At 47.2% G+C, this 23,474-nt stretch overlaps 1 protein-coding gene across 1 annotated transcript in view; it reads right to left on the reverse strand.

Moving 5' to 3' along the window:
- Positions 1-8,433, reverse strand: part of LOC107276857 (uncharacterized) — a 47,002-nt gene extending 38,569 nt beyond the window's left edge. The window contains 1 exon segment of the mRNA XM_066304282.1: positions 8,192-8,433. Coding sequence (XP_066160379.1) covers positions 8,192-8,433 — 242 coding nt within the window.
- Positions 8,434-23,474: the final 15,041 nt, after the last annotated feature.

The following is a 23,474-nucleotide window of genomic DNA, read 5'->3' on the forward strand; positions in this document are numbered from 1 at the left end:
AAAAGTCAACGGTGTCAAACATTGTGAAACGGAGGGAGTACAATACAGATCTATGGATGGCCGGGTTGAATACCAAAACATACAGAGGTGGAGCACAGCCAGGCCAGATCGGTTAATTTACCTGAAAGTAGCTACGGTATACGGAGAAACGGCGGCTGGCTATACGGGCACGGCAATACTACCACCAGCAGCAGTTCGAAGCGCCGGTGTGTGTATGTGCGCGCAAAATAGAAAATGAGAAAAATTGGATATATGGAGTCGTGGAAATGGAAGAACTAGCTAAATGGAGAGAAGTACTAACTTTGATATATATCGATATCCGGGAGAGAGAACGCGCGCGCGTGTTTAGAACACACAAGTTTAGAACGCGTGTACTACGTACAGATATATGTTTACTATTCTTCCTGTGGAGATTATGGGTACCCCATACCTACACGGCATGGTTATCCGACTAGTAATAGGGGATAATATATATCTATAGAATATGTAACAGATCATGACTTGGGTATTACGTTTCCCTATATATTATGGAACGGACTAAAGTCCTGGTTTGATAAGATTGTAAAGTAGATTTAGGAAACCGATACCGTATTGGTTAAGGTTTCTATCTTGTAATCCTGCCCCCCATCCTATATAAGGCGGGCAGGAGGCCCTTTAGGGGGCATGAGCACATATGATCGTCAGATCTATACTACACCCGGCGGATTCAAATCCCCAAACAGGAGTAGGGTATTACCTCTCATTGAGAGGGCCTGAACCTGTCTAAATCCACTTTAAGGTCTCGTGCGCTACCCCTTTTATTATTGCCGAATTCATGTTTCGACAGTTGGCGCGCCAGGTAGTCAAGTTATCTATCAAGAAGTGCGATGGAACCAATTTTCAATGTCGTTCGGGTTTGTTGCCTCAATCTGTTATTGCTATTTGATTGATTTCTAATTCTAGATTAACCTGCTGGAATTTTTCTATGTTTGTGTGTTGGTCGGCTGAGATCAAGACGAAATCGTCGCCGACGCCTTCACGCGTCGAGATTTTCTTCACGCGATCCAAACAACGGAGCAGGGCTACGGGCGTGCTATGGCCTATGGCCACCAATGGTCACATATGGGAGCAGTCGCCTTCGGCCTACCGGAGAGATGGCGTGTTTGAGTTGATCTGACCGATCAATATGCACGAATTACCTAATCAAGCACGCACCATGCATCTATAGAATTAATTTCTCGATACTAATCTTGAGTATTAGATTTCTAATCACAGATTAATGGTGCTTTCGTTTTTGCCGATGGCTTGAGACGCCCAACTGACAACTCATCACCGTGCAAGATTGCAAGACGAGGCGCTCTGTTGATCTATGACAGCGACTGCGGGGCTTGATGAGTTTCCCATATCCAAGGCACACGCTTTTGTTATGCTGAGCCTAGGCCACGTGTTTCCACGAGGAAATTATTGGTTGCCAGGAAGCACACGCATGATATGCTGGCCCAATTACATGCATTCATTAATTTCCATAATCATCTACACTTTTTATTCGTTTCTACTACTAATCTCAGTTTGATCTGTGGTTTACTATTTTGCATGTACCCTGGTTACCCGAGTCTGATTTTCTCTGACTTGGATTCGATCTGAACTCGGACCTGCGATTTCTATATGCACGCATGGCAAGAAGCACGGATCAGTCTAATGTTCATGCTACAGGAGATCAATCGGCCAACCAAATAATATATGCATGCTCGATATATGCATTGACATATGCAAATGCACGACCACAAAATTAATCTTATTGATGCTAACTAGAGATTGTTTTTGTCTCTTTGCATGTACATAGGGAGCTACCGCCAAATTGGCAGTGGTCTCTATAGGCCACGTTGGACGACGATATCGCCATCGACTGGTCTCTTCGTCCTCACGGTTGGCCTGCGCCGCCCTACTAATGGCGACATCGTCTTCACCGCCGGCAACTGGTGTGCTCGCCTATATGGTTGGTTGGTCACACCACCGTTCATGGGCATCCACGTCTTCACCGCCGGCCGCCTCGTCTGCCGCCGACTGGTGTCTCCGCCTACACGGCTGGCCTGTTATGCCGCCGTTGTTGGGCATCTACGACTTCACCGCTGGCCTGCGTCTGTTGCCGCCGACTGGTGTCTTTGCCTCCATGGTTGGTGTACTCCGCCGCCGTTGCTGATGGTATCCATGTCTTCACCGACCGGCTGGCCTTCGCCGCCGCCGACTGGTGTTTCCGCCTGCACGGCTGGCCTATTATGCCGCCGCTGTTGGGCGTCTACGACTTCACCGCCGGCCTGCCTCTGACGCCACTGACTGGTGTTTTCGCCTATACGGTTGGTGGACTTCGCCGCCGTTAATGGGCTTCATTATCTACACCACTGGCTTGGTTCCACTGGCGCTGATTGGTGTTTTTGTCACCATTGATGGACTGCTTCGTTCCCACATCGGCTACTTCTGCTGTCACCGAGGGAATACGACAAAGCTAAGTCATCATTTATTCTTTATATGATATTTTGCTCTTCCTCTGCCTCACTACATCAACTGGTTCGCCGTTGACTAGTGAGTCGGGGGCTATTGATGTTATATCATATTTTTTACACAATTTTCATAATATTTATCTTGATTGCTTGCGACAAAATCTGAGTACAAAAGTGCCTATCGAGTTATGGAGTTCTATCTTCCTATGCTTTCCGTTTGGTTTGTCGATGGATAGTTGCCTTTGGGCCGATTCCTAGCACCCGGGGGCTCGTTGGATGGACCGAGTAACGCAAGGTGCTAAGTATTATTCGGAATAAATCAAAAGCATAGAGATAAAATAAATTTATTTTTTGCTCTTTACAATTACAAAAGTACCCGAGTAGTAAATTCTGATTCGTGAAACTTTGTTCCATTAATGACGAACTCATGTCACTCATATGCATGTTTGGGAAGTGCCTAGGCCGACTCCCGGTGCTTGGGGGCTATGACTAGTCGGACAGAGCGTTTAAACGTAATGAGTCATCTGCTCGGGGAAATCAAAATTGACAAGAGGAGAAATACATATTTATAAATATTTTAAAATACTTGCATTTTTCTCGAGTATTATATTTGCATCAGAGACTACTCATCCTATATGTTTGTTCTGCAAGATCCAAATCCAGATATGCATAAAAGGGATTCATGGCTTTAAGCTTATCTCTTACGCTCCAGGAATGGATCAGTCAGAACATCACCACCGGCTCGCCGTCGTCGCCGCCGACTGGTGTCTTCGCCTATACGGTTGATTGGTCACACTACCGTTGTTGGGCGTCTACGTCTTCACCGACCGGCTTGCCTTCGCCGCCGCCGACTGGTGTCTCCGCCTGCACGGCTGGCCTATTATGCCGCTGTTGTTGGGCGTCTACAACTTCACCGCCGGCCGCCTCGTCCGCCGCCGACTGGTGTTTCCGCCTGCACGGCTGGCCTATTATGCCGCCGTTGTTGGGCGTCTACGTCTTCAGCGACCGGCCGCCTCGTCCGCCGCCGACTGGTGTTTCCGCCTGCACGGCTGGCCGATGCTTTCGTCTTCACGGCTGGCCACGTTGCCACCACGACTAATAGGCGTCATCATCTTCAACACAAGCTGTCTACATCTGCTGCCGACTGGTTTCTTCACTTTTATGGCTGCTTGATTCTGCCACTGTTGATTGGCCTTATCGTCTTCACCGCCGGTCGTCTCGTTTGCTGTTGACTGGTGTCCTTGCCTCTACGTCTGGTTTATACAGCTACCACTACTAATGGACATCATCGTCTTCCGTCGCCAACTGGTTATGCCGCCGCCGACTGGTGCTTTTATCTTCACAACTGCGCGTTTTCACCATCGGTTTGCTTCTGTTACCGCCGACTCGTGTTCACTTCATCACAGCTATGCAACTTTGTCACCATGGTGGAGCGACTTCATCTTTATTATCTTCGGCACCGGCAAACTCTATTGCTGCTACTTCGTAAGTTTTGCTACTTCACCAATCACGACGTCTTTGTGAACCTCGACATCACGGCATGCAATGCCGTGTTATTTTACTACAACAAGTGGCTCTCCAATATTCAGGATTTCTACTTAGACATCTTCAACACATATCTTCAATTAAGCAATGACTATTCGATGACAAGAAGCTACAGTTCTCGACTCTATGTTCAGTTGTTTCCCAACTAATCAAAGAGTCGGGGGCTACACAAATACAAGGCTCAAAATTTGACAAATTTTATGTCAAGCTGAAGAAATCAATTAATCAGCCAACGAGTCAACTCCAGGAGTCATTATCTTCATCTTTGCTTCGGAGCAGACATTCTACTTCAACAACTTCAAATATTTCGGTTTAGACGAGTTGGGCAACAACATCAACTCTCCTCCAAGTAAAGCATCTACAACAGCTATAACATTAATTTGATGGATTATTATCACTGACATCATCACCAGCACCTCTGCTTCATCGACCCTGACATCTCCGCTGTTGCTAATGGATGATTATGTTTTCGCCGACTTATTATTTCACCTTCACGGTTGACCTACTATGCAAATGCTGATGAGCGTCTTTGTCATTATCATTGGTTGCTACACTGCTATTGGCTGGATCACCGACATCGTCATCTTCATCATGTCGGTTGCGTTTGTCGTCGTCAACTATTTTCTTCATCTTCATGATTGGTGGATTTTGTCATCACCTTTGATCTACCTCGTCTGTCACCGACTGATTATTTTGCTGCCATGGCTACACAACTTTATCGCTGGGCTCCTTCATCTTCATTGTTAGTTGATCTGTCTGCCGCTGACTGGTTTCTTGGCCTCCATGGCTATGCGACTTCATTACTTTTGATTGGTATCACTATCTTCACTACCACCAGTATTGTTGCCACCTCTGGTGGGCAATATTATCTCTATATTGGTCGTCTTGTCTATATACCAACTGTGTCAGCTACCATCAATGAACAATTGTGACTACGACAGAAGGACAAGCTATATGCTCAGGGGCTTACTAGCTCAAACACAAGTATCATACCTTCAATTTGGACTTGTTCTGGATACATGCAACATGAATTCATGATCATGGTTCTATTTTCTATGCTCAAAGACTGGACTATTTATTATTCCCCGTAAGGGTTATCAACCGAATACTTGCATCAGTCAGGATTCAATTATTATATCTATTTTGGAGTATCCCATAAGGGATAATCACTCAGATCAGAAGCTATTCATATAAGCTACACTTGGTCTATATCACCCGGAAGATCTATTACTCGGGAGCATGTTACATGCGTCATCCTTTAAAGGGTGTCGAAGGCATATTTTTTGGCCTAGGCCTAATATGTCTGCAGCCCATATTTTCAGGTGTGGCCTATCATGTTCTTTTAGGGACTTAGGCACTTTTTGCTTAGGCCAAAGTGCGCGTGATCAAGTGCCCAATACCTTAAAATCCTTTTATACCGCAGTTATTCAACTTTTTAGGAGTTGGTACAATGCATCTTAAAAGGTGTCAAACAGTAAAGCTTTATATAGCTGTCCCGCTGACTTTTTTATATAGTCATGGCGCTGTTTGGGTTTATCAAGCAATTGATTGGATACAATATCATTGCTTTTTGCCACGTATGTGTGCATTTTTATTGACCAATATTATGGCTTAGGCTAATTATATATTTTGGTCATTTTCCAGGCGGTTGGTAAATCCTTTATGAGTTTATTTACTAGGATTTTATACCACATATGCCATATATTTCCAGGTGTGGTGGAACCATGTGTCTTCTAGGGACTTAAGCATATCTCTTAAAGCAGTGTGCACATGGCGTATGTCCAATACTTTGGAAATTTCTTTATTCACAACATACAAGCTTCTTTATAGTTGTTTTGCTATGTGAATTTTCGATGATGTAGCCAACTTTAGGTTACACTTATCATATTTTACAAAGTAGTCGGTATATCACTTGGATCATGTTATTCAGGGAATCACACCGCATATGCTACATATTAATATTAAGTCGCTTGGTTAACTAAAATTATCGAAACCACTTGGTTAATTGGATAATTTATTCCTTGACTATATGTTTAGTTTGTTCAGCTAATCACATAGTCGGGGGCTACACCTATTAGGTGCATCTATTCGATGCACCTGACTTTATTTTTCAGCCCTCCACAGTCTTCAGATTTAGTAAAAGTACTCGGGAGACCATGGCGAAGATGATTGAAGTACTCGGCTTTGGAGTAATCTAGTTCGAGAGAAGATTATATTTTCGACTGTGAAGGTCTCAGGGGCTACTGTGGAGATTATGGGTACCCCATACCTACACGGCATGGTTATCCGACTTGTAATATGGGATAACATATATTTATAGAATATGTAACAGATCATGACTTGGGTATTACGTTTCCCTATATATTATGGAACGGCCTAAAGTTCTGGTTTGATAAGATTGTAAAGTAAATTTAGGAAACCGATACCGTATTGGTTAAGGTTTCTATCTTGTAATCCTGTTCCCCATCCTATATAAGGCGGGTAGGAGGCCCTCTAGGGGGCATGAGCACATATGATCGTCAGATCTATACTACACCCGGCGGATTCAAATCCCCAAACAGGAGTAGGGTATTACCTCTCATTGAGAGGGCCTGAACCTGTCTAAATCTCTTGTCTCCGCATCCATCTACTTTTAGGTCTCGTGCGCTACCCCTTTTATTATTGCCGAATTCATGTTTCAACACCTCCGTTTCACAATGTAAGTCATTTTAGCATTTTCCACATTTATATTGATGTTAATAAATTTAGACATATATATCTATTTAGATTCATTAACATTATTATGAATGTGTAAAATGTTAGAATAACTTACATTGTGAAACGGAGGGAGCACTTGCCACTTTTTGGCTATATATATGTGCTAGAAAAAGATGTATATATACAAAACTCAACCGATCGAGCGTGGATGCATGCAAGGCAGGCGTGAGACCGTTAGTTGGAGGATCATCAGCACAACTGGCCATGGAGGCTGTGCACGCCCTGCCAGGTGTCTACATGCCTAGCTTGCAGCCTAGCTAATTAACACTTCCCATCTAACAACGTTATAACCAGCCGCTACATGCTCAAAAGAGAAAGAAAGGCTGAGGCTGGCGTCGTAATTAAGCAAATACATACCTAGCTAGTACAAAACTACAAAATGAATGACGCCAACTTTTTCTTCGCTTTTTCTTCTCTTTTCTTTTGATTTTGGAAGCACGGCAGCGCTAACTAGCTAGCAGCCCAAATTTAAAGCAAATTAACCTTCGATCACCTGTAGTTATATATATAGATACAGACAATATTTTACAACTCATCATCTTGCTGGACTATTAATTTTCTTTCTGTTGCACAAACCACATGAATTCAAAAGTTATACGCATACATATTTGCTGGTGACGATGACTCATTCATTATTTCTTTTATTTTCATTTATATCTCACAGTAATACGGGCAGCAAATATATATGGCCACGCTAGCTGTATCCCGGCCGTATGTACTATACAGTATTATCAGTGCTTATCTGGCTATGAGTTACTAGTAATTAAAACTTCCAGTAATTATATATCCTGGCATATGGCATCGATCGATTTGATACCTATATACTCCATGCTATATATTGATTAAGATTGTTTCCACTGTTTAATTAGAACTCACTACTAAAAAGCATTTTTTCTGGACGAGAACCCCTGTAGGTTACGTGTGGACCGTAATTGGCCGTACCTACAAAATTGGCCTACATTTTCATATACGGCTCCTTAAAATACTCGAATACAAAAATCAATTTTTATAGGTACACCCGCATGCAATAAAAAAACCGATTTTCGTAGCCAGGGGCAGAGCTAGTTTAGCTAAGGGGTGCCCAGGAACCTGGTTTAAAAAAAAATCTACCTATAATTTATCTATTTTCACTATATATATACTCCGTCAGTTTAAACATAGGCACCCGTATCAAGCTAAATTTGATTCAAACCAGAGTAAAGCAAGCGAGTAGAACCCCCCTTTATTTTATTCTGGTTCTGCCCCTGTTCGTAGGCGGACCATCAGCCCACCACCACCTTAGAATATCTAATTTCCTCCCTCCACTCCACACTCTCAGCCCAATCCTCCCTTATCATCTCCTCTTCCCACTCCTCTCCTCTCTTCTCACCCCCTCTCCTCTACTCACCCGAGTGGCTCCGACGGCTTCTCACCCCCTCTCCTCTCCTCTCTTCTCACTGCGGCTCTGACAGATTGCGGCGGGAGCAACGGCGGACTGTGCACGAGGAAGTCGATGGAGAAGGCACGCGTTGACGGTGGTAGTGGCGTGGCACTCCCACGCGCACCGATCCGGCAGCGGCGGCTCTCCCCCGCACAGATCTGTCGTCGCGGCCCTCCCCCTCCACAGATCTGGTGGTGGCGGCAGGGGGCGACGTGCATTCACCATCTCCGCCATCGTCGGCCTCCCCCTCCCTCACAGATCCGGCAACAGCGGCATCCATCCTCACAGATCTGGTGATGGCGGACTGCTACGGTGGTGATGACGGCAGCAACGGACTATGGCGAGCACGATGATGGCAGTGGTGGCAGCGGCGATGACATCAACTTGGGAGCTAGGGTTTCGCTGGTTGCAGGTAGGGGGCTGTGCTCAGGAGCAAAGCCACCCCAAGCACAGCCACCTGCGGGCTATGCTCGGGGCACATCTACAGCCAGCTCCTGAGCATGCCCTCTACGGGCTGTGTTCAGGACACATCTGCACGGTCCCACTATGCCATGCTTGGGGCACATCCGCCTTCTGCTCCCGAGTACTCAGGGGAGCAGCAGTGCATGGTCCCCACCAAGCCTTGCATTTAATATGAGGCAACATATACCAACTTGCACTAGTGGAGAAACCATCGTTCGTCGGTCGGCCTAATTCCACAATAGTCCCGGTTGCAACAAAAACCGGGACTAAAGATCACTAAAGATGATCTTTAGTCCCGGTTAAAAAGGGTAACAGGCATATTTGATCTTTAGTCCCGGTTGGTGCCGATCTTTAGTCCCGGTTAAAAAGGGTAACGGGCATATTTGATCTTTAGTCCCGGTTGGTTGGTGACTAAAGATCATCTTTTGTCCCGGTTCAAATGCTGTCAGGGCTTGTCAGCCCCCCCGGATCTTTAGTCCCGGTTGGTAACACCAACCGGGACTAAAGTCCCACCCCTATATATATATATGTCTTCTTCCTCCTCCAGCCCGAGCAAGCTTCAAAATTTCTTCAAAAAAGAGGGGAGGTCATGCCAAAATTTCTAGTAAATTTATTTTGGTGATTATATACAAATCGGAGGTGCCTAAAAGGTTAGCAACTTCATCCTCCAATGTTTTTTTTGTCATATTACATTTGGAGTTATGTTTTGCACACTTTTTTGTCTCCAAAATTTTGTTGTGAGTTAATGAGAGAGAAAATTTGTGTGGGGAAGAAAGAATATATAGAAATTTAGTTTATTTGCTAAAGAAGGTTTTATAAAATAGTTGAGAAGGAAAATATAGTGAAAGTTAATCTTGAATAATAGAAAACAAACTAAAATGAAAATTAAAAGAAGTACAACACATTAATATTAGTTTTAAACTTTAGAAATAGTAAATAAGAATTATTTGGTGTAATATTTCATAATTTTTGTATGAATAATGATATGTCATTATTGTGTGACTGTTGAAAGAGTTTGTAATTATTTTATAATTATTGTATGACTATCATTATTGTACGAATAATTATTTGTGTACGATTTTTTTTCATGTCATGTAGATGGATCGGCAATGGATGTACGCTGACCGACGGTCCAAAGAGTTTATTGACGGCGTGCATTATTTTTTGAGAGTGGCCGAAACTAACAGGCAAAAGGGTTTGATTTGTTGTCCACGTAATAAGTGTAAAAATCAGAAGGAGTATTCTGCATCCAGGACTACTCATTTCCACTTGTTTGAGTTGGGGTTCATGCCAAGCTATAATTGTTGGACATCCCACGGAGAGCAAGATGTTGAAATGGAAGAAGATGAAGTGGAAGACGACAATATTCCGGACTTTGCTCAGTACGCTGGATTTGAAGGAAATCAAACGGGCGAGGAGGAAAGGGATGCTGATGGTAACGACGTTGCGGATGATGTTGGTCAGATATTGCAGGACGCCAAGGAGGGCTGCTGTCACGTCCCAAATCGACTCTAAAATACATCCTCGAAATTGTGCCGAGAATAATTAAAATTCATGTGAAAGCCTTCAACAATTAAAATGTGTAAATTTAAAAGTCAAATAAGGCTTGGAGGATTTTTGTATATTTCCTAAAAGCCTAAAATGCGTAAATAAATTTTAGTGGAATTTTCAGAGCACAAATAATAATTGAGAAGAAATAAACAAAGTTAAAAAGGTTTTATAAAAAGAAAATCCCTAAAAGTCTTCTTTTCCCCCCTCCCTTCTTGGGCCGGCTCGGCCCAATTCCCTCCCTCTCTCTCCTCTCCCCGCGGCCCATCGGCCTCCTCCCCGCGCGCGCGCCGCTGACAGGCGGGCCCGCCCACCACCCTCGCTGACGGGTGGGGCCCACCTGTCATCCCCCACCTCGCGCCGCGCCCGCCGCCCGCCCGTGCCCTAGCGCCGCCGCCGCCGCCGAATCCGCCGCATCCCGCCGTCCCCGCGCGCCATAAAGAGGGGGAAATCACTCCCCGTGATTCCCTCTCCGTTTCCCCCCGCTTTCCCCTCTCTCTCTCCCTCGGATTCGCTCGGATTTACTCCCGCAATCCTCGCCGGCGCAATCAATGGCGGCCGAGATTTCCGCGGCCGATTCCTTCCCCTCCGGCCGCCCTCTCTCCCTCCCGACGCTATATAATTGCTCCTCGTGCTTCGCTCCTCCGTTTCCGCCGCTCGCTGCTCGCTCTTTCCGTCGGATTCGTGCTCGCGCCGTTGTCCTCTCTCTCCGCCGTCGCCGACGAGCTCCGGTTCGCCGCCGCCGTCGCTCCGGACTTCCTCCCCTCTCGGCGTCGCCTCCTTCGGCTTCGCCGCGTCCTCGTCGACCCCGTCCGCTCCTCCGATTCGACCGCCGACCGTCGGAGCGCCGTCGTCCTCGTCGTCCCGAACCGCGCCGCCGCCTTCCTCCGCTTCGGCCGCCGTTCCCGTCGTCGCCGTCGACCCGGGGTGAGCCGTGGACCGCCCCTTTCGCTTCCCTCTCCTCTCCGCTCTCTCGGGCGCCGCTCCGCCGCGCCGGTGGTCGCCGGCGGTGACCATCGGGGCGCGGGCGCGCCGTCTCCCGTCGGCCGTGCCGGCGAGGCCGCCTTCGGGCGCGCCCCGCGGCTGCCATGTGGGGCCCGGCCGTCAGCCGCCCGCGCCCTCAGGTGCGGCTGACGCGTGGGACCCACGGCGCCGGCCGGCGTCAGCCGCGTGCGCCCTGTCCACCGTGGACCGTGAGGCTGACGCGTGGGCCCCACTCCCGTGGACCCGGTCCGCGCGCCCTCTCCCTCGGCTGACGCAATAAATGAGTTTTTAATTAAAATTTAAATGAAGAAATTCGCAAATATCCATTTAAAGAGCATATAAACTTCAAATGGCCATATCTTGGCCATTTGAACTCGGAATTGGACCGTTCAAGTCTCTAATTTTTCCTTAAGAAGTCAAGAACCCATTTTTGTGCTTTGTTTCTGCTGTTATATGGAGTTTATTAGAGTAAAAGCCTTTTCTTTTCCGTTGGTCGTGTAGACGCTGCAGCTTCGGAAGATCCGCTCTTCGTGGAAGTTGAAGCCGACGTTTGGGAAAGCGAGGAAGGCAAGTCACATCATCTTTGAACATATTGAATCCCAGTTTGTAAAATTATGTTGATTTAAATTATTGCATTATCGCTTTATTTAAATTCCCGCGTTATCACTGTTTTATTTAGCCATGCCTATTTACCTTTGTTATGACCTTATTATTATTGTTATTGTTATTATTACCTTGTTCACCCTAGATTAAACAAAACCTCAACTAGTGGACACTCTACTTATGGCACCACTAGTTCAATTTTAGGTAGATGCTTCGCTTTTAATTAGGTAACATTAGGCGGTTTTACAACTCTAGACTTTGGGATATTCATATCACCTGGACACTCTGGAATTGTTGGCTTATTGTGGAATTGGATTCACCCCGCTCCTTCTATTCAAAATCCCCAAAATGGTTTTAGGCTGGGCTCGGGGTGCATGGTTTTGATAGTAGCACCTCGGCCATATAAGGACCGGTCTTCGGGCCTCTGTTGCAAAGCACTACCGTACTTCCACATGTCTAGTGGGTAAGGCTTAGTTTGTGGCTCAGTCTAGTCATAAACAAAAGTACACGGATTGGAGATGGATGAAGTCGGGGGTCGATGGACATTCTCCAGGGCAAATGAAGGCTACACGAGCTGCGGCCCGGTAGTCGAGATGTCATGGCAGAGGGTTGGTGCCCTGCTGCTAGGGGCTCAGTCCTGCCTGCCTGTCCCGGGGGTTCCGGCCGTAGGCGGGATTGGGTCGGTACTCTTGTCTATGGCTAGGATGGGTTGGAAACTATGTCACGTCTTCCGTCTGTATACCGTGGTGGTATGTGGCACGTGGTTACACGTGAGGAAGATGTGTCTTGTGGGTAAAGATGTACACCTCTGATCAGAGTAAAACCTATTCGAATAGCCGCGCCCTCGGTTATGGGCAAGCCGAGCAATGTACCCAAGTTAGTGTTTTAATTCTTAAAACCTGCTTAACAACTAAAATGTGGAATGGATGGCCTGGGTTGGCTTAGGACGAGCTGGGACCCAGGGTCGGGTTGCCAGTTCGGTCTGAATCATCATAGGCCTTGGGTTAAGGCAGGTTCGTGTGGGTTCACGGCCTTGATTAATAACATTGTATAGTTCTAGGATCGTGTTTACAAAATAGCTTTGAGCAACTAAAAGTCCTTAATTGCTGTTTACTGCAACCCTAACCCTTTATATTATAATTCCTTGTACTCCCTTGCATTTATTCTGCATTTGTGGGTGTGTCTTGTTGAGTACGGTGGTTGTACTCAGTCTTGCTCAATTTTTCCCAAGCCCAGAAGAGGAGCTCCTTGAAGATGAAGGCTTTGGTGTCTAGCTCGTGCCTGCCGTCAAGTGCCTGTGGTCGTCGCCCTAGTCTTCCGCTGTTTCTCGTTTGTCTTTGTGTGTGCTGGGCCTTCGCTGCCCATGTAATAAGTTATCTATTTACGCTTCCGCTTGTTAAACTCTGAATTGTATCAACTTTTGGTGTACCTTGCCTCCTGGGACAAGGATTAATGCACGCACGTCAGGAAAGCCCGTTGGGTTATTTCCGGTCGTGACAAGTTGGTATCAGAGCCACCCTTGACCCTAGGACGAGCCGTAGATCCCAAGCCTTAGCAATATTTTCAAAAATAAAAAAAATCCTTTGTTATTTGTGAAAATCCTCTAGTCTCTCTCTGTCTTGCTGCTTCATTTATCGCCAAAATCTGACCTTTGAAAATGTTGCTTTTCTTTTTGTTTTTGTTTGTAGATGGCCGGCAGCGTCACCCGTCGTGGTTTGGACGAGGACAAACAGGAGGAGTTTAACCTACGAGCGCTGCTGTTCGTAACCATCAACGATTGGCCTGTACTTAGCAACCTATCCGGGCAGTCTAACAAGGGGTACAAGGCTTGCACTCACTGTATGGATGAAACAGAAAGTACGTATCTTAAGCACTGTAGGAAGGTTGTGTACATGGGTCATCGTCGATTCCTTGCAGCAAACCACCCGGTACGGAAGAAAGGCAAGCACTTTGAACATAAAGCGGACCACCGTACGAAGCCTAAACATCGCAGCGAGAAAACAGTGTTTGCTATGGTTAAAGATCTTAAAGTAGTGTTTGGAAAGGGGCTTGGCAGCCAGCCTATAGGGCGCGGCAATGTGGAAAAAGCACTCTATATTTTGGGAGTTACCCTATTAGGAATTCTTGGACGTCCGCCACGCAATCGATGTGATGCACCTCACTAAGAACCTTTGCGTAAACCTTCTTGGCTTCCTAGGTGTATATGGAAAGTCGAAAGATACACTGGAAGCACGTAATGATCTGAAGCATATGGAACAACGCGGTGACCTTCACCCGGAACCAAAGGAGAAAGAAAGCCATTACTTGAGTCCAGCCAGCTACACTCTTAGCAAGGTAGAGAAGGAAAGTATGTTTGAATGCTTGGAGAGCATCAAGGTACCGTCTGGATACTCCACGAATATAAAGCGAATAATAAGCATGAAGGAGAAGAAGTTCACAAATCTAAAGTCTCATGACTGTCATGTGTTGATGACACAGCTGCTACCAGTTGTAATAAGGGGTATCCTCCCAGACAATGTCCGGGCAACAATAACAAAGCTATGTGCTTTCATGAACGCAATTTCGCAGAAGGTCATCGATCCGGATAGATTAGAAGCCCTGCAGAATGATGTGGTGCAATGTCTTGTCAGCTTTCAGTTGATATTTCCACCTTCATTTTTCAATATAATGACGCATCTGCTTTGTCACCTTGTCAAAGAGATCGGTATTCTCGGTCCTGTGTACCTACACAACATGTTTCCTTTCGAGAGGTACATGGGCGTTCTGAAGAAATATGTTCGTAACCGTGCTCGTCCAGAGGCAAGCATCGCCAAGGGGTATGGAACAGAGGAGGTCATTGAATTCTGCATAGAATTTATCGAAGACTTTCGCCCAATCGGGGTACCTGAATCACGCCATGAAGGGAGACTACGGGGAAAGGGGACTCTTGGAAGGAAAGCAATAATGACGTTAGACAATAATTTATTTCGTAAAGCCCATTTCAAGGTTCTGCAACAATCTTCATTGGTGGCTCCCTACATCGAGGAGCACTTGGCTCTAGTTCACGCCAGAAACATCGGTAAGTTCGATGCATGGATTACATGGCATCACATTGATACTTTCTCCGCGTGGCTGCGACAACATCTCATGGGTAACGAGACGATTAACCAACAACTGGCCTTCCTGGCGAGGGGACCATTTGGCTCGATCGCGACATTCCAGGGATATGAAATCAATGGGTACACATTCTACACGAGGGCCCAAGACATGAAGAGCACGAACCAGAACAGTGCTATTCGTATCGATGCCATGGGACACGATGGTACAACTGGCACGTATTACGGTGCCATCGAGGACATATGGGAACTTGACTATGGACCTCTCAAGGTCGCTCTATTGCGGTGCCAATGGGTTAGGTTGACTAGTGGAGGCGTAACGATTGATGACAGTGGGATGATAACGGTTGACCTTAACAAGGTTGGATACTCGGACGAACCTTTTGTCCTTGCCAATGATGTAACACAAGTTTTTTATGTCAAGGACATGTCTAGCAAAGGAAAAAAGGGCAAAGGGCCTGACGAGCCGAAGCGCCACGTGGTTCTCCCAGGAAAAAGAAAAATCGTCGGAGTAGAGGACAATACTGACGAGGATTACGATCAGTTTGATGGGCAACCCCCTTTCACGGTGACGATTGACCCTAGCATCCTCCTATCAAATGAAGACACCCCTTACTCACGTAGCGATCACAAGGAAGGAACAATAGTGAGGAGAAAGTACGTGCGGTCAACCGTCACCGTCGATGTATAGCCGTAATTGTTGTGTGCACGATGTAAACTATTTTGGATGTACTGAATATCCATACAAATCAATTGTTGTATGGCATATATTAATTATGTACGATTATTAGAATTTTTATCAAATTGAAATCATCCATATGCTAGTTATATATGATTATTAGATTTTTTATTAATTATGTATGACTATTAGAATTTTTATCAAATTGAAATCATCCATATGCTAGTTATATAAGATTATTAGAATTTTTAAAAGTTTTAAATCCTGCACGTGGTATTTACATATGTTAATTAGAATTTTCAACAATTTATTATCATGATATGCTAATTATATATGATTATTAGATTTTTTTATTAATTATGTATGATTATTATAATTTTTATCAAATTGAAATCATCCATATGCTAGTTATATATGATTATTAGAATTTTTAAAAGTTTTAAATCATGCACGTGGTATTTACATATGTTAATTAGAATTTTCAACAATTTATTATCATGATATGCTAATTATAAATGATTGTTAGATTTTTTATTAATTTTAAATCATGCATGTGCTATTTACATATGTTAATTAGAATTTTTAACAATTTAATATCATGCATATGCTAATTATATATGATTATTAGAATTTTTAACGATTTTAAATCATTCATGTGCTTATTATATATCATCCACTTATTCTACTACATACAAACAATAATTTTTCAAAGGTTTTGTCATTAATTGTTCGACTTTAAATAATTGTAATGCATTATTTACTATTTTAGAAACACATATGGAATGAAATTCAAGACACAACTCCTATTATCTTTAGTCCCGGTTCTTAACCCTAACCGGGTTTAAAAAGAATTTGGAAATAGTGGGAAAAGATCTTTAGTCCCGGTTGGTGAGAACATCCGGGAGTAAAGATATCTTTACTCCCAGTTCGTACGAACAACCGGGAGTAAAGATTTTTTCTTTAGTCCTGGTTGTTGTTACGAACCGGGAGTAAAGATATCTTTACTCCCGGATATTCTCACCAACCAGGACTAAAGATCTGGGGGTATATATATTCCCGGTGCGCCCTCGTCTTCTCCACCAACACATAGACGTTTTTCCATCGAGACCGATCTAGGCTTCTCCTTCGCCGCCACCGTGCCTAGGGCAACCCCGCGCCGACGCCGCCGTCGCTTGGCGGTCCTCGCCGCCTCCGCCGCAGACGCCGCCGCCACATCTCTTGTGTGAGAGCCGCCGCTGCCTCTCTCTCTCTCGATCTCGATCTCTCTCTCTCTCTCCAAACAGCGGCCACCTAGCTCGTTGCCGACGCCACTACCACGCCGCGGTCAACCGCCACCGCTGACGACCGACTTCGACGCGGCCGCCACCGCCGACGACGCCGTCGCCACTGCCACGCCGCCCCCGCTGCCTCTCTCTCTCTCTCGATCTTGATCTCTCTCTCTCTCCAAACCGCCACCGCCTAGCTCGTTGCCGACGTCACTGCCACGCCGCGGTCAACCGCCACCGCTGACGACCGACTTCGACGCGGCCGCCACCACCGACGACGCCCCCTGCCTCGAGCTCGCCACGCCGCCGGGCCGCGCGCGCCCAACATTGCCGAACGTGAATGAACGTGATTGAAACGTGAACGAACGCGAACGATACATGGACGACCGTGAACGAACGCTTAACGAACGTGAACGAACACGAACGAACGTGAACGAAACGCGAACGAACATGAACGAAACGTTAACGAACGCGAACGAGCGTGAACGAAACGCTTACGAACGTGAATGAAACGCTTACGAACGTGAACGATGTCACGTCCTGATAAATTCATTCCGAAATAAAATTCATTCTCTAAAAGGAATAATAGAATTAATTAAAATTCGAAAAGAAATTGGCAAACACTAAAATACGTACAAGAAAAATTCAAATGTGGCCCGGAGAATTTTTGTTAAATTCTCCTTGGTCTAAAAGGAGCCCTCAAATTTTACTTGAATTTTCAGAGCACCGGAAATAATTATTAAGCAACAAAAACAGTTATCAAAGTTTATTAAAAAGAAAAACCTAAAAATAAATCCTCTTCCTCCTTTGGGCCAAGCCCAGCCCGAAGTCTCCCTCTCCTCCCTCTCTTTCCCCTCTCTCTCCCGGGCCTCTCCTCCCCCTCCAGCCGCCTCTCCCTCCTCCTCCCTCTCTCCCCCGGGCCGCCTCTCCCTCCTCTCTTCCTGGGCCGGCCGCCCGGCCCAAGCCGCCCCCTGCCCGAGCCGCCCCTCCTTCCCGCGTGCACGCGCGTCACACGCGCGCTGACGCCGCGCGCCCGACCGCGTGGGGCCCACGCGCCAGGCCGGTCGCCTCCTTCCTCCTGCCCGGCCTCCTCTCTCTCTCTCTCCCGTGAACCCTAGCTTCGTTCCTCCCTCGAATCCGCACGATTTAAGCGTTGGATTCCAAAATTAATTGGGGGGAATTAAACCCCTTTCCCTCCTCTCTCTTTCCCCCTTAATTTCCCCTTGAATGGCGCCCCCAATCGTCGGGAACGGCCGCGCTTTTCCCGGCCACCAACCATGGCCGCCGGCCGTGCTTCTCGTCGCCGTTCCGCCCTCTCCCATGCCCGGCTCCCTCCCCCATCCTATAAAACGGAACCCCCTCCGTGCGTTCTCTCGTTTTAGCCCCTTCCCGAGCTTCCCCGTGGCCGCATCACCTCTCCCCGCCGTCCTCCTCTCTCTCCCGTGCCGCCGGCCGCCTCCAGCCGCCTCTCCCTCCTCGCCCGAGCGCCGTCCGGCCGTGCCGTCGCCTCCTCCAGCGTCGCAGCCGCCTCCTCTCCCACGGCCTGCCCTCCGTTTCCCGCGGAGACCCCCGGAGCTACGTTCCCGCCGTCGCCCTTCTCTTTCCTTCGCGCCGGCCGCCTCCAGCCGCCTCTCCCTCCTCGCCCGAGCGCCGCCCGGCCGCGCCGTCTTCTCCCTCGGCCTCGCAGCCGCCTCCTCTCCCTCGGTCAGCCCTCCGTTTCGCGGGGAAACCACCGGAGACGCGCCCTCGCCGGCAAAACAGTGGCGTTGCCGCCACTGTACCGCCTTCAGTCGCCCCGGTCGCCGCGCCAGAGCGTCGGCCGACGTCGCCGTCTCCTCCCTCGGCGTCGCCGCATCGCCCTCCACCCCGGCCTGCCCTCGGTTTCGCCGGAACGTCGCCGCGAACCTCTCCGTCCGCCTCACCGGAGTTGTTCGGCCGCCCGTCCCTCCTCACCCGTGCACCGGTCGGCCGCACCTCCACCACCTTCGGCATCGCAGCCGCGACGTCGTCCTCGGCATCGCTTCCCATTCGGCCGAACACCGCCGGTGTCCGTCGTCGTCTTCACCGTTCATCCTCGCCGGCTCGTCGTCTCGCGGCGCCGCCTCCGTCGTCGGCATCGCAGCGGCGTGTTCCTCGCCATCCTCGCCTCCGTGCAGCCGCTGCCGGCTGCCCTCGTCGTCTCCTCGCCGGCCCCGGTCGTCGTCGTCGTCGTCCTCTCGTCGTTCCCGGTCGTCGGGGCGTTCGTCCCTCCGTCGAGCCGTTCTCGTCCGTCCTCGGTGTTTCGTCAAGGTCGCTGCAGCCCCCGTCATCGTCTTCGTCCTCTCCTCCGCGTCGTCAAGCCTCGTGCCGGCCGCGTCTCGCCTTCGTCCAAGGATCGCCGCCGAAGTCGTCCCCTCCCCGTTGGTCTCCGTAGTTCCCGGCCGCCTCCGCCGCGCCCGGTCGTCGTTGTCGTTCCCACGCCTCGTCGCGTGGTGGTAAGGATCCCTCTCCCTCGCTGCCCCGTCTTCGTCCTTTCGGTGTCGCCCGTGCTCGTTGTGCGGTTGTCGACCCCGGTACCCGTGTACCGGTGTCGGTAGTCGTTCGCTTGTGCGTGTGGTGACCGTGTTAGTGTGCCCGCTCGGTAGCCGCGTGGTTTCTACGTGTGCAGCCCGTGTGGTGTCTAGTGGAGTCCGTTTGTCGGCCACTCGCCTCGGTTGACACACGGGGTCTGCTTCCGTCGACCCGGGGACCGTCTCTGTGTACTCGGTCTACCGCGGTCCTTTAGGTTGACATGTGGGGTCCGCATGTCAACGGCGCAGCCCTCCTGTCTTTTCCAGGCTAGCGCTTACACATGTTTTATAATTGCAAAGCTTAATTATAATAATCCGCAAATCTCCATATAACAGCATTAAACTTCGGATGATCATATCTTGGTCATACGAACTCTGAATCGACCCGTTCAAGTCTCCTAATGTTTGTTATAACCTAAAGAACCCTGTGCTTTCTTTTTATGTATTGTTATTGCTTCTTTGTAGGCTTGTAGCTTTGCTTGTGTGCTTCGCATAGCTTCTGTCGTTCCGGAGGTTCCCGAAGCGTGGTTCGCGGTCGTCGCCGAAGGTTCGGAAGGCCGTTCTCTCTGAGCAAGGCAAGTCACATCATCCTTGAGCATATTGAATCCCAGTTTATAAAATTATGTTGATTTAAATTAATGCATTACCGCTTTATTTAAATTCCCGCGTTATCACTGTTTTATTTAGCCATGCCTATTTATCGTTGTTAAGACATTATTATTGCTATTGTTATTATTACCTTGTTCACCCTAGGAAAATAAAACCCCAACTAGTGGGTACTCTATTTATGGTTCCACTAGTATTAACTTAGGTAGATGCTTCGCTGGTTAATTAGGCAACATTAGGTGGTTTTATAACTTTAGACTTTGGGAAATCTCATATCATTTGGACATTATGGAATTGTTGGATTATGGTGGAATTGGACATACCCCTCTCTTCCTCTTTCAAAGCCCCTAAAACCTGTTTTTCGGTGGGGTTTGGGTGCATGCCAGTTGTGGGAAGTAGCACCCCGGCCACTATAAGGATTAAGCTCGGGCCTCTGTTGCAAAGCACTACCGTACTTCCACATGTCTAGTGGGTAAGGCTTAGTTTGTAGCTCAGACTGGTTATAAACAAAAGTACACGGATGGAGATGGACGAAGTCGGGGGTCGATGGACATCTCTAGGACAAATGAAGGCTACACGAGCTGCGGCCCGGTAGTCGAGATGTCATGGCACAGGGCTGGTGTCCTGCTGCTAGGGGCTTAATCCTGCCTACCTGTCCCGGAGGTTCCGGCCGTAGGTGGGGTTGGGTCGGTACTCTTGTTTATGGCTAGGATGGGTTGGGAACTATGTCACGTCTTCCGTCCGTATAACGTGGTGGTATGTGGCACGTGGTTACACGTGAGGAAGATGTGTCTTGTGGGTAAAGATGTACACCTCTGATCAGAGTATAATCTATTCGAATAGCCGCGCCCTCGGTTATGGGCAAGCCGAGCAATGTACCCAAGTTAGTGTTTTAATTCTTAAACTTTGCTTAACAACTAAAATGTGGAATGGTTGGCCTGGGTTGGCTTGGGACGAGCTGGGACCCAGGGTCGGGTTGCCAGTTCGGTCTGAATCATCGTAGGCCTTGGGTTAAGGCAGGTTCGTGAGGGTTCACGACCTTGATTAATAATATTGTGTAGCTCTAGGATCGTCCTTATAAAATGGCTTTGGGCAACTAAATGACTTTTAAATGCTGTTTACTGCAAAACTTAACCCCGATATTATTATCCCCTTGTACTCCCTTGCATTAATTATGCATCTCCGGTGTGGCTTGCTGAGTACTGTGGTTGTACTCATTCTTGCTCAATCTTTTCCCCCCCCTTCAGTAAGAGAAGCTTTGGAGAAGAAGTCTTAGGTGGAGTCCTGGCTTATACCCCAGTTGAGCGCCTGTGAAGATGGAGCCGTAGGCCCGCTAGTCCGCTGCTGTTTATTTTTGATTGTCAGGCCTTAAGTGCCTTTGTAATAATGTAAATATTATCGATATAATAAAGATGTGCCTTTTGTATCATGTTTGTTCGGTGTACCCCGGCTTTTCCTGGGACGGGGATTAGTACACTAGCGTTCAGGAAAAGGTAATTTTCTCGGTCGCGACAAACGAAACGCTTACGAACGAACGTGAATGAAACGCTTACGAACGTGAAGGAAACGCTTACGAACACGACCGAGCGTGAACGAAACGCTTACGAAACGCGAACGAACGTGAACGAAACGCTTACGAACGTGAATGTACTTGTACTAAAAGTGTGAGAACGAACGTGTTTAGACTAATACATTTTCCTGGTAATACATATATGATTATATATATGTAACTTGGCTCGTTTAGACTAATACATTTTCCTGGTAATGTTGCAGAGAAGACGTCGTCGTCGTCCCTCAAGCCGAAGTGGTAGCTAGCCATCGAAGGAATTCGTGGAGGCAAGTGATGTAAAGAAGTGATTGTTAGAGATTTAATATAAGATTGTTAGACTTAGCATATATGATTATTACAATTTTAATATAAGATTTGTAGCGATTTAATATAAGTTTGTTAGACTTAGCATATTTGATTATTACATTTTTAATATAAGATTAGTAGCGATTTAATATAAGATTGTTAGACTTAGCATATATATATGATTATTACAATTTTAATATAAGATTAGTAGCGGTTTAATATGAGATTAGTAGAGATTTAATATAAGATTAGTAGCGATTAGCGATGTAATATAAGATTGTTATACTTAGCATATATATATGATTATTTGTCACGACCGGAAATCACCCAACAGGCGTTCCTGACGTGCGTGTATTATTCCTTGTCCCAGGAGGCAAGGTACACCAAAAGTTGATACAATACAGAGTTTAACAAGCGGAAGCGTATATAAAATTATTACATGGGCAACGAAGGCCCAGCACACTCAAAGACAACGAAAAACAGCGGAAGACTAGGGCGACGACCACAGGCGCTTGACGGCAGGCACGAGCTAGACACCGAAGCCTTCATCTTCAGGGAACTCCTCATCTGGGCTTGGGAAAATTAAGCAAGACTGAGTACAACCACCGTACTCAACAAGACACACCCACAAATGCAGAATAAATGCAAGGGAGTACAAGGGAATTATAATAATAAGGGTTAGGGTTGCAGTAAACAGCATTTAAAGACATTTAGTTGCTCAAGGCCATTTTGTAAACATGATCCTAGAACTATACAAAGTTATTAAACAAGGCCGTGAACCCTCACGAACCTGCCTTAACCCAAGGCCTACGATGATTCGGACCGAACTGGCAACCCGACCCTGGGTTCCAGCTCGTCCCAAGCCAACCCAGGCCAACCATTCCATATTTTAGTTGTTGAGCAAATTTTAAGAATTATAACACTGACTTGGGTACATTGCTCGGCTTGCCCATATCCGAGGGCTCGGCTATTCGAATAGATTTACTCTGATCAGAGGTGTACATCTTTACCCACAAGACACATCTTCCTCACGTGTTACCACGCGCCACATACCACCACGGTATACAGACGGAAGACGTGACATAGTTCCCAACCCATCCTAGCCATAAACAAGAGTACCGACCCAATCCTGCCTACGGCCGGGATACCCGGGACAGGCAGGCAGAACTGAGCCCCTAGCATTGGGCACCAACCCTCCGCCGTATGACATCTCGACTACCGGGCCGCAGCTCGTGTAGCCTTCATTTGCCCTGGAGAATGTCCATCGACGCCCGACTTCATCCATCTCCAATCCGTGTACTTTTGTTTAAGACTAGACTGAGCCACAAACTAAGCCTTACCCATTAGACATGTGGAAGTACGGTAGTGCTTTGCAACAGAGGCCCGAGCTTTAGTCCTTATAGTGGCCGGGGTGCTACTTCCCGCAACTGGCATGCACCCAAACCCCACCGAAAACAGGTTTTAGGGGTTTTGAAAGAGGAAGAGAGGTGTGTGTCCAAATGATATGAGAATTCCCAAAGTCTAAAGTTGTAAAACCTCCTAATGTTACCTAATTAAATTGCGAAGCATCTACCTAGAATTAAACTAGTGGTGTCATGAGTAGAGTGTCCACTAGTTGGGGTTTTGTTT

This window comes from Oryza sativa, chromosome 9, assembly GCF_034140825.1.
Source record: "Oryza sativa Japonica Group chromosome 9, ASM3414082v1".
Lineage (NCBI taxonomy): Eukaryota > Viridiplantae > Streptophyta > Magnoliopsida > Poales > Poaceae > Oryza > Oryza sativa.